Raw genomic sequence first — 12,792 nt, 5'->3', positions numbered from 1 at the left:
AAGCATTAGTCAACAAAGACAGGATCTAAAGCTGAGTGATCATGAACTCCAGGGTCAGTGATCCTTGCAGTGCACCCAACTGGATCCTCAATGTTTATAATCTTAATTGAATAGACAAGGCATGCCCACATAAAAAATTAGATACAAAAATGAGCACGCACAATAACTACTTTAGTAAGTTGGAAACAACAGAGGCTCCTATGGGATAGAATGGTGACAGAGACTTCCTGGATATATTGGAGCTTCAATAAAGTATAATATCAACCAGTTTCTTTTCCTCAACTCATTTTTAACAATGTCAAAAGTGTATGTTGAGTTCCTAAGGTAATGTTATATATACTACTGTGCTGCAATTTTAGTGCCTATAACAACAGTAAAGAATTTTTATGGGATGCCTAGGTGGCCCAGTGGATAGAGCACTGGCCCTTGAGTCAGAAATACCTGAGTTCAAATCCAGCCTCAGACACTTACTAATGACCTAGCTGTGTGGCCTTGGGCAAGCCACTTAACTCCATTGCCTTACGAAAAAAGAAACATAATTTTTATTATAAACCTCTTAAACCATTGACACAAATCCATGAAAAATCACTAAATAATAAGTACCAGTGTAGAAGATTAAGTGGGATTGATGGAGACTGAGAGGAAAGCAGACAACATCACAGATATAGAACCAAGTATTGTCCATTTTTCAATCTCTCTCATCTTTGATACACTTTTTCCATTCTCACCCTGATACTTAAAGGTTTCAAAATGTCCAGCCTATCTAATATAATAGTATATATTTTATATATCATGAAATAATGATAAATGTATTAATATATGTATTTATAAAATATTTAGCATCCATAAATATATTGGTATTCATGAATATGATATTAATTAACATTAGGATCTACTATGTGCCAAACTCTTTAAAAATATTATCTCATTTGACCCTCATGTCAAACCAGCAAGGTCAGCCTAAGCTGGATTTGAACTCCAGGCTTTCTGAGACCAGTTCCAACACTCTATCCAGTGAACCATGTTGGTGCCTAGAGTCTTTAGACTTAGTACACTCTCTGAGACTTTATCATGAGAAAAACGATCAATAAGAGAATTCCTCATATATGAAATGATGAAAAGTGCAGTAAAGCAAAAATAAGAAAAATAGGAAACACACAGGGTGTCCCCCAAAGTATTAGTCCCCTTTTAAGGAATTTTGAAGGGATTGAGTTTAAATCACTTAAAATTACCCTGAGACCTTGGGACACAATGTAGATGTATGTAACAATAAAAAAAATTGAATTCTGACACTATGTAATTACAATGATCAAGTCTGACCCTGAAAAAAAGGTATGAGACTACACTTCCCTCACTTCTCTGGAGACCATGGATTTGGGACACTGTTGGACTATCAAACATGATTGATGTATAAATGAATTGTACTGTTCTTTTCTTCCTTATTTTTTATTTTAAGGGATGAATCTACATGCTAGAGAGGAGGGAGGGAAGTGAGCCATATATAAAAACAAGATCTCAATCAAAAGAATTTAAAAACATTTTTAAAGAATATTCCTTACCATTCAAATTAAAACCCTGGTTTGGACTTGTGAGGATTTCACCTCCTCTATTAAGGATCACTTGTTTATTAAAATCATCCTCAAGAAGTAGTGCGACCGATTGCAGGCAGGCCCAGTCAAGGTTCTAAATAGAAAACAGATAATTGATGAGAGAGAGAGAGAGAGAGAGAGAGAGAGAGAGAGAGAGAGAGAGAGAGAGAGACAGAGAGAGACAGAGAGAGACAGAGAGACAAAGAGAGACAGAGAGACAAAGACAGAGACAAAGTAAATTAACATTCTTGATACAAGAATAGTTGTTAATAAAAAGGGGCAATTCAGAGCAATAATTACATCTATTTCACAACTCTTCTGCCCAAAGTGTAGCTTGGCACCTGGGCAAATAAATGCTTATTGCCATCTTCAATACAGAATGTGAAAATAGAGTTTTGAGGTCAGACACATTTCAAAATTCATAAGCATACACACATACACATACACACACACACACACACACACACACACACACAAGAACAAAAAATAAGTTATTAACATTGAAGCCTCCAAAACAGATTTACCTTCCTGACATACATTTTTTTCAAAATGGCAAAACTCAATCGCCTCCCCACCTCACAGAACTGGTTGAGATAAAATTATCATATTGTTAATTACATATCACTATGTAAATATGAGTATCCAGATATTATCATAAATGTAACCTTTTATTATCATTTTAAGTATAGCATTAAATTAATCCAGATTAAGTACTGAAACTATAAATTCACATGAATTCATCAAGAATGTATAAGTCACTCTGCTAAGCATAAGTGATGGTCAAATTTGGAAAGGTTGACAAAAGACCTCAAGTTCTTCCACTATAAATTATTTACATATTTATTAGTTCAAGAAACTATATGAAACAAATGTTCTAGTGCATTAAGAAATGCCTCATATTCATTTGGTAGTGTATTCAATATATTCAATCCTGTCATCAAAAGAATTTATCTCCCTAAGACACCTACCAAATACTTATTTCCCTTAGGCAATCATGCATCAAAGGCTCAAAAAACTAATATAACAGAAATCACTTTTACAAGGAAAAACATAACTATTTAAGTCATGTGGATTTGTTTCATTATGATTTTACTCATTTAGTAAAAAAAAAAAAAAAAAAAAACTTCATTGACTTTTGTTACCAGGCTTGGGTTACATGGCTTGTCATCTGAAATCATTGAGCAACATAGTCATTTTGATTTTTAATTAAGATGTCTTTCTTACCGCATCACAAGGAGCTTGTTGTAGAGTGATTGTGAATTTATCTTTCCCAGTCCCTTTCACAAGAATGTATTGGCAGACACCAAAAAAAGTATAATGACGACCATCAAAAGTTGTGAAATGAGAATCACCAACCACTGAGCACTCAACTAGAAATTAAAAGGGAGATAGAATAAAAACAGCTCAGTTCAGAGTAGAGTAATCCTGTAACTTGATTAATTAAAAGCTAATTGAAAGATTTAAATGATAAATTGGTTGCTTTTGACAAGTTTCTGGGATAAATTTCCAAATTATTCAGTCCAATTTTATTTTTTTAATTCATTAAATGATGTATTTTCTACTACTCATTACATTTTACAATCCTTCACAACTTTCTAATATTTTTTGTCAGAGAACTAGGAGAAATATTTCATTTAATTGATGTTCCCTGGTTGTATCCTTATTTCTGGTTGGTAATCCATTTCTTGAATTCTAGTATAACTTAATTTCTTACGGTCATTGCAACTATTTGCCCTTTTGTCCTTTGGGGCAAGCTATACATAAATTCAGTCAATGTGTTTCTACAAAATCAGTACCATCCACTTCTTAGAGTTGATTACTTTTCTATTTTTAGAGAAAATTGCTCAATCAAAAAGTTAGTAACTGTAAGATTACCTGGACAATCAAACTTTGTGCAATTCCAAGTTCCACCGACACAAACACTAAATGAGATACAATAAAGAATACTGGGTTAATATATATTCAATATTATATTTAAATATTATGTTAATTTTAAGAACAGAATGTAGTTAGATTTTAAGTAAGCCAAGCTAGGAAAAAATCTCAGAAAAAGTGAACTGATTGCTTAGAGCAATGATGATCGAAATTTCTTGAGCATTCATTCTAACCATTAAATAAAAGCTTTTGAATACATATTCTTAATATGTATACACTTATTTAAAAATCATATGTATATACTATGTATACACTTATTTATAAATCACATGTGTATACTATTCCACTGATGACCATATCCTTTATAAAATATATATCAAAAAGAAATCTTAAAAAATGATATGAATATGAAATCTTTGAGCCAAGAGTCAATAGAAAACCATTGGAGTTTATTGAGACCTGAGTTTGGGGGAAATCGTTTTGACAGTTAAGTGGAGGATGGATTGAAATTAGGAGTATATTGTATTAGTATGGGGACAAGATGATGAGGGACTGAACTTAGGTTGTTTTGTATAAGTAGACAAAATGGAACAGATATAAAAATTATGGAGATAGAACACACAAGATTTGGCAACTGATTGGACATATTATAGAATGAGGTAGAGTGAGAAATCAAGGTGATGACACTGAGATTATGGGTGAATACCTCAGTGAAAGGAAGGACAGAAGTGACTTGGACAGTAATAGTTTGGAAGATGGGAAGAAAGATGCTGTTATGAAATCTGCAACCCAGATGATACTTCACATATCTCTGTTCATTCCATGTACATCACTCAAAGTGGAAAATGGTGAGGCAAAGTTCTTTAACTCACAGATCATTTCCCTCTAGCAAAGAACCTCCCCTCTAAGGGTCATTTTTGGTGGTCATAAGGAGTTCTGGGAGATGGGATAGGAGTAGAATCTTCCCAGTGGCTCTTGAATGGCTGTCATTGTTGATACCTGAGAATCCAAAGGACAGGAGAGGGAAGGGGTGGACATTGGGAGCTTTACACAAGAAAAGGAAGGGGCAAGGGAAGGGGAGTGCTGGGGGATTGAGGATAGATGTGGTCATTTGGAGACAGGTTCCATGACTGGAAGGAAGGATCTTCTGTCTTCCCACCAGAAACCATTAGAAAGATAAAGTGACGTACCATTCAGAACATTCCTGTTCAATTACTGAGCCAACTGAGTAAGATAATCCACGATAACTACAAGGACACTTTTCCAAGGAAACACAAGTTCCATTGTCCATTATGAGACCTGTGTGAAAGTATATATTTAAAGATAGTGTTTAAAATAAAGAACAAAGCATTCAGGTTCTGTCTCACACCAAATCTGAATCACATGGTCATATTTCAGTCAATTCATCATTCAATAAGCATTTTTGTTTTAATTTATTTTTATTTTCACTTCCAAATTCTTTTCCTCCTTCCATCCTCTCCTTTACCTAACAAAAAAGGGCAAGAAATGTGATACTCAAAAGCCAAGCAAATGGCCATATTTCAAGGGGAAGGGAAGAGTGAGGGAAGCAGTCAGAAAAATAGATGTTTTTCATCATGAGCTCTTTGGAACAGTTCTGGATCATGGTATTGATAGATTAGCTCAATCTTTCACAATTCATTATCATTCTAATATTGCTTCTCCTGAGTATGAAATTCTAGTTCTGTTCCCTTCCCTTTGTATTACTTAACATAAGCCTTCCAAGGGTTTTTTCCTGAAAAGAATCCCTTCATCATTTCTTAATGCACAATAGGGTTGCACAACTTATCCAACTATTCCCTAATTGATGGGGAATTCTTTTTCCAATTCTTTGTCACCATTAAAAAATTGACATAAATATTTTGAATATATTGAGGTTTTTTCTTGATCTCTTCATGTTATGGTATTGAAGAAGGAGGAGTCAAAGGATATGCCTAGTTTTGAGAGCCTTTGAGCATAGTTCCAAATTATTCTCCAGAACATCCAAACTGGTTGGTTCATAATTCCACCCCTGAAAAGGTTTTGTTTTATTCCCATTACAGATAATATTCAGTCTTGGTTTTAGATAGATACTACTTATCATTTTAAGAAAAACTCCATTTATTCCTATGCCTTCTAGTTTATTTAATAGGAATGGGAATTATATTTTATCAAAAGTTTTTTTCCTGTATCAATTGATATAAACATATGATTTGTTTTGTTTGTGTTATCGATTTGGTCAATGATGCTTGTTATAGCTCTAATATTGAAGCCTAGCCTCCTGGTATAAATACAACCTTATCACAGTGTCTGATCTTTGTGATACATTACAGCAATCTACTAGCTAAAATTTTATTCAACAATTTATTAAGTACTATGTTCTAATACTGAACTTCCTAACAATAGGAATAAAAAGAAAATCAGTAACAGTATCTGCCACAAGGGACTACCTTTCCATTGTGGAAGATATCATGCAAATAAATAGGCATATATAAGATGCACACAGAGTAGCTGGAAAACCACCTTCAAAGACAAACTTCTGACAGCTTGGGGAACCAGGAAAGAATCCCTAGAGGAGGTATTTTAGCTGAATTCTGATGGAAGACAAGATCTCTAAAAGGCAGAAAATGAGAAGTGAGGGCATTGAAAGATCAGTACAAAGATATAGAGAGGTGAAGTTTACAACGTGTCCATCATCTCCTGTGATAGACCTTCTAATCTATCCCAATCGCCACTCTACAAAAGGCCAACATGGAAGGATGAGAAAAACAAAAGCAACAAAAAAGCAATAAACAATTCTTCAGTCCAAGAGAGGCCTTATTGTGAACACATACCGTGATAAGTAACTAATCTGCTGACTTGTCACACAGAAGACCCATAAATGTTGTCTAACTTGATCAAAGGAAAGAGGAGGCAAAATGACTATGAAAAGAGAAGATTCAACCAAAACCAATGGACCCTTGGAGAGAGATACATTATAAGCTGTATTTTGTCAGTTTTGATTATCTTACTAGATGAAAGTTCTTCAGAAATTTTTTCAATACAACAATTATTGAAGGCGCCTACCCCTTTGTTTCTCACCTGTGCCAGTGGGGACCATAATCATATGAATTTTGCCCTTGTTACTTAAAGAGAACCCATTAATCAACTTCCCTATGCTTTCAACTGGCAAATAAAACTTAGCTGCAAATGCATAGCTACAAGGGGCAGAAGTAGAAGTTATATTTAATTTTTAAAATGCAGGTAACATTTTCTAACAATAACTGGCATGATAAGCTACAATTTTACAAAGCATTGGAAACATTTTCAATACATGTCAGTCTTCTCTTGCAGGCAAAATGCATTTTGGTGACAAATAAATTAATACATGTATAACTAGAGTGAACTACTTCCTTATAATATAAAAAGGAGTTGGATTTTTCTTCTTGCAAACAATTTTTTAAGGATCCCTGTGATTTTCCATGAAAACACCTCTCTCTCATCACTACTCCCCTGCATATATTGTTTCTCTCTGTTAGGAAAAAAACTCCTTGGAAAGTCCCTTTGTATTTCTATTATAGGCATTTTTATTATTCCTTGGTACATTATGCCTAATAGACATTTTCATTGATTATACAGAAGTCTGATTGATAGGAATATATAAATAGTGAAAAAAATTATAGATCTTTGAAGTATGAAGTATTAAAACACACAGCAACTTAAGGGGAACATAGAAATCTATGAAAGTTATTTTGGGGCTCTATTTTTCAAGTACTTATAGAATCAAACATATTGAGTTCTTTAAAAGAACTCACTGAGCTAAAGCATTATGGGAAAGTGCTAATAATTTTCAGTTCTTGACCTCAAGAAACTTACCCTATAGTTGAAGAGTGCATTTATTTATTTGTTTGTTTGTTTGTTTTTGTAAGGCAATGAGATTAAGGGACTTGCCCAAGGTCACACAGCTAGGTAATCAGTAAGTGTCTGAGGCCAGATGTGAACTCAGGTGCTCCTGATTCCACAACCAGTGCTCTATCCACTGTGCCACGGAGCTGCCCAACAGAGTGGCATAATAGTTGCTGGATTGACTTTGAGTTTTGAAAAAAAGATTTAAATCCCATTCACAACATTTAGTAAGTGTTTGTGACCACAGAGAATTCATTTCTTAGCTCTGCACCTTAGTTTCCTCTTCTATAAAATAAGAATCAGAAAACACCCTGGTCTCAATTTCATTGGGTTCTTGTGAGACCCAAGGGGTATGTGTGTGTGTGTGTGTGTGTGTGTGTGTGTGTGCAAACTAAAGCAATATAACATGGCACATTTAGAGTGGGAAAATGAAAGAAAAAGAATTCCTTAAGATTTTTACTCTTTTATTTCAAACACTGTGCTCATCACTTGGGGTACATATAGAAATAAACACAATAATTGCTATCATTACATTCTAATTGAGGGGGAAAAAGTAAAGGTGGAAAGGACTGGGGGAAGGGAGAGGAAACAAAGGAATCTTTGAAGTGATTTTTAGCTGATGCCTTCATTTTGCAGATGAAGAGGAAGAAATGAAATGACTAGACTAAGATCACCCAGGGAGGAATAGCAGAGCTGGGATTCAAGCCCAGGTTTACTGACTCCAAATTCAGTTATCTCCTTCTTTGTATTATGCTGCCTCCCATGACATATGTCAGTTATTATTTATAAAGCCTTGTTGAGTTGAATAAAATAATTTAAGAGAAATACATTATACAATACTATTTAGTATAGTACAGATTATGAGTACCATAGGAAATCCCAAACTGGAAACATGATGGAGTCACTGATGAAGGCTCCATTAAGCATAAAGAGTTTGAAAATGGGTTAGAATGAAGAAAACCCCAAGGGATAGTAGTAGTAGTCATTGCTCCCTGTGAATCCTAATAGGAATGTGGGTCAACAGAGTGAGCCATAATGAGCACAACATCTGTGATTCCAAAAATTACCACAAAGGGAAGTCGGTGCTGAGATCAGATATTTTCCAAAATTATCAAATTTGCTCCAATTACAGATGGGATAAAGGTGAGTTGTAAAAAGTTGTTTTCTGTAAAACCTGAGAAAAAGTTGGCTGTGTGTCAGACAATGCCTGGGAGGAAATCTCCTTAAATATAAATACGTAATGATTTATTAAATATGTATTAATAAAATAATAAATAAATAAAATAAATGTATTAATAAAAATAAATATTAAAATCTAATTGAGCATAAAAGTTTCATGATGTTTGGTTATATTCTTCTACCTCCCCCTCAAATTTACTTTTATTTTAAAGGACAGATGCAACTTCAATTATTATATCAATTACTTGTCTTTAAATACCCAACTAAAGACATTTCTCTGCTGTGAGTCACATCAAAAACACCTTTCTACCTGTATTCAGTGAGAATTTTGTAGACTTAAGCTTCCACTAAACACTCTTGACCAAAACTCCATCATAAAGTACTGTTCCAGGAATCATAAGTCATAATTGAAGACCAAGAAGGTCACTTGAAATCATTCCCCTCTTTCTTCCTTTGAGGTCAGATAACTACAAAGTTGTATTAGTTGGATGGAAACACTTACCATCAGGACAATAACATCCATCAAGACAATGGAGATTGCTCCCAAGACATTCTTTTTCAAAAGTACAGGTGGGTGGACAACAGCTAATACAATCCCGATGAATAAGACTATCATCACATTTATCAGCTGAAATATTCAAGCAGATGAGACATCCATCAGTCAGATTCTCAACATTTTCAGAGGAAATCTTACTTAGGTACAGTGTAACTATATATGTGTATATACACATATATAATTTCCTTTGGCCAGACCACAATCAGAGTCAATTTTGAGCACTAATTTTTCTTCTTAGAACAATCCAGTGACCAATAAGTTGTTGTCCTTCATTCTCAAAGAGGACTGTGACATCAAGCAGGTAATGACATGACTTGCAAGTGAATTGGATTTAGATGAGGGAAGACTGTGCAAAGTCACTAGTCTCATTTTCTCCTCTGGAGCCATCTGGGTCCAGTGGCAAGAAATAGATCAGGACAACGAGATGGAGTCCAATAGTTGTTGAACTTAGGACAAATAACAAAAAATATGCTTTCATTTGCAATTGAAGACAACATGGAAGGAAGAAAAAATGGCATTGTATCACTTGGACCATAAAAGGCATTCACTAAATTTGCAACCATGGTAGGGCAGGGTGGGATGAGGGCATTACTGAAAACAGGAACAATTTCTATTTTAGCTGCCCAAATGAGAACCTTTCAAATATGAGTGCCTAAGGATAAAGCACCATTTATGCCACCCTTGACTAAACATAAACATCAATAAATACAACAAACTTGGAAAAAACAGAAAACATACCACATGCTGGAAAGTCTTCTCTCCATTCTTGAATGGGGTAACCAACATGGGAACAGGCTCGAGCGTACTCTGTGGCAGCTCGGCAATAGGTATGATCATCATTAGTTCTGAAAAATAAAAAGGAAGCAGAATCCTGCACAAAGAATAGGCAGTAAGCAAGCATTTGACCTTTCTAAACCACTGTGCTTCTCCTTCTGTTTCTTGCCAGTCATTTTGTGGCAATTTCAGTAATAATTGGTGACAGGATGGGTTCTTTTAAATGCCAAGTATATGTTTCAGTGTAGAAGATACACTAATATAATATACCTGGATTGATGAAGATTGATGACTGTTTCTCCATAAGGTCTTTCTACTATGTAGACAAAGGATTCTTAACCTGAAGTATGTCAGATTATTTTTATTAATATTTTAATAACAACATTTTGATATCATCGCCTTCCCTTGTAATTCTTTGTATTTTACTTTATGCACTGAAAAACATTATTATGAAAAGAGATCAAAAGACTCTACCAAATTGACAAATGTAACAGATTAACCAGACAAATACACAAAACCCCTAAAAATCTCAAGTCTAGACCTCTCAAAGGGTTATGAATTCATTTCTATTGGAAGAGAATATCCATTCTAATAATAAATGTGCTCCTTACCTTGCATTTCTTACTATACCTATCCTGTTAGTTTTCAATGCAAAAGGCTAAGTTCCATTTACACAAAATACCTATAAACAGATAACATTTATATATCCTGCTTTCACCTCCCCCCCACCCCCGCCAAGGTTCCATCTATTTGGAGCAATTATCAGTATTCCAAAATTACAGCAAACTAAACAATTCAGATAATCCCTTAAAATTCATTATGATAGGATATGATTCTTAGGGGAAAGAACTTCATAAAACCTCCAAAGGATACTCAAATTTTAAAAGATAACATCTCAAATACAATTTTGAGTTTTAGAAATTATAAATTACAAAGCTATTATTAGCTTTTATTTTGGTCTGAGTCCATAAATTCACTGAAGTAAGAACTTTCCAGGAAGGAGAATTCTCTTCTACTGCATAGCAGCAACTGCTCTGCTGCCTGGTCTTCAAGAATTGTACAGGAGGGGCAGCTAGGTGGTGCAGTGGATAGAACATCGGCCCTATAGTCAGGAGAACCTGAGTTCAAACGTGACCTCAGATATTTAATATTTGCCTGACTTGTGACCTTTGGCAAGTCACTTAACCCCATTGCCTTAAATAAATAAAATTTAATTTAAAAAAAAGAATTGCACAGGGTCAAGGATAGGACAATCATTTTGGACAGAGTCATACAGTTGGTATGTGGCATCAAAAGGATGTGAATTGGTTCCAGGCCAGCTGTCTATCTACTATATTATACTGTCTCTTTTTGAGTGGCATTGTGTGACTATCATAAACAAGCATATTCCTGAAACATGAGTCTAGCACAAATCTATAAAATTGGTAGTGTAAAAGCGTGTCTTTCAACAAAACAAAACAAAAAAAAACCTGAAGCTCATAAAATAGAATGGGGTAACATGACAAAATATTTCAGATGAATGACATTAAGGAGGCTGTATGTATTTGTGGGTCTCAAAATTTTCAACATGTTATTGGCAAATCACCGTCTCAGACAGCGTGTGACTCCGAATTACTTTAACTGGAGCCTGCAGTTGAAAATAGTCCAATTAATTGAGTTTCATTAAAAATAATGACTTGGCAAACAAATTGAGAGGTCTAGGAAAATCTAATAAACTGAGACTAAGTCCCAAACAAAAAAAAAAACAGTCTCTTTAGAGCCTGGTTTGATGAGATCTTAGGAATCCAGACAGCTATTATTATCCTGGAAATATTCATACAGATTCCTAACATGATATTCTAAATCATTAATCCACTAAATGATATCTCACTGATCCAATCTGGAAAGGGATCATGTTCACTTATTTTAGATGCTAGTTTAATAACAAGATGGAAAAAAAGAAGTTAGACAATTCTAAGATGGGGAATAAAGAAAATGTCTCTCCTTATAAACTAAATAATTTGGAAGCAAAGTAATAGTTACATGATTTGATATCTTATAAAGAAAAATGTTAATAGATATTTAATATAAAATTTGACAATCCTCAAAGACATATTATGTGAAGAGCACTGTGCTAGAGACTGGGGAAGATACAAGTTTTAAATAAGATAGTCTTGGCCCTGGTGATGATATATATACATTTTTGCAAGATACTGAATATAAATAATAGAAGATAAGTATTTAGAGCAGTGCAAAGAATTCAAAGTAGAAAAGTTCGTTACCAGCTGAGAAGTTTGGAGAAAGATTTATGGACTGTGGGGCATGAACTGGCTTTCAGAGAAATTCAATAGATAGAGTGATGGAGAAGATTAGAATAATAAGAGCAAAGGAATGGAGACAGAATAAGCAAAGGTCATGTGTGGGAGACAATGCAGAAGTAAGTTTGGCTGGAATATCAAGTCCATGGAAAGGAGTGGAATGAGATAAATTTGGAAAGATAAGATTGATAAGATCCTCGAAGTTGTAGGTGGTAGGGCAAGGACTTTGAACTTTAGTAGGCAGGCAATATGGTGGTTGGGGGGCAGGGAGTGAGGGAGGGACATTACAGATTTTTGAATAGTACTGCACACATATCATTTCATTTGATCCTCACAACAACCTGGAGAGGTAGGAGCTATCATTATCTCCCATTTTATAGAGGAGGAAACTGAGACTGAGAGAGGTTAGGTGACTTGTCCATAGTCACATAGGTAATAAATATCTGAGACAGGATTTGAATTCAGGTATTCCTGACTGTAAATTCAGATTTTCCACCTAGCTGCAAAGTCCTCACTCTCTTTCTTTACCTGATGCAATCCGACTTGATCTTAATTTTCCAAATAAAACACTAGCTCTTTCTTGAAGTATATTTTTGATTCTATATTTTCTAAAGAATATAAAATATGATAGTGTGTATCA

At 34.5% G+C, this 12,792-nt stretch overlaps 1 protein-coding gene across 3 annotated transcripts in view; it reads right to left on the bottom strand.

Annotated features, from left to right (window-relative positions):
• The window catches only part of OTOGL (otogelin like), a 228,740-nt gene that overhangs the window by 181,754 nt on the left and 34,194 nt on the right, over positions 1-12,792 (bottom strand). For all 3 annotated transcript variants that reach the window (XM_074226513.1, XM_074226511.1, XM_074226512.1), the window contains exons 11-16: positions 9,820-9,926; positions 9,028-9,153; positions 4,655-4,763; positions 3,465-3,511; positions 2,814-2,959; positions 1,560-1,683 (exon numbers count right to left, since the gene is read on the bottom strand). In XM_074226513.1, coding sequence (XP_074082614.1) covers positions 1,560-1,683; positions 2,814-2,959; positions 3,465-3,511; positions 4,655-4,763; positions 9,028-9,153; positions 9,820-9,926 — 659 coding nt within the window. The remainder of the gene's footprint in view (positions 1-1,559; positions 1,684-2,813; positions 2,960-3,464; positions 3,512-4,654; positions 4,764-9,027; positions 9,154-9,819; positions 9,927-12,792) is intronic.

Source organism: Macrotis lagotis, chromosome 2 (assembly GCF_037893015.1).
Source record: "Macrotis lagotis isolate mMagLag1 chromosome 2, bilby.v1.9.chrom.fasta, whole genome shotgun sequence".
Taxonomy (NCBI): domain Eukaryota; kingdom Metazoa; phylum Chordata; class Mammalia; order Peramelemorphia; family Peramelidae; genus Macrotis; species Macrotis lagotis.
Note: the sequence above shows the minus strand (reverse complement) of the source record. Positions and strands in the feature narration are given on the sequence as shown.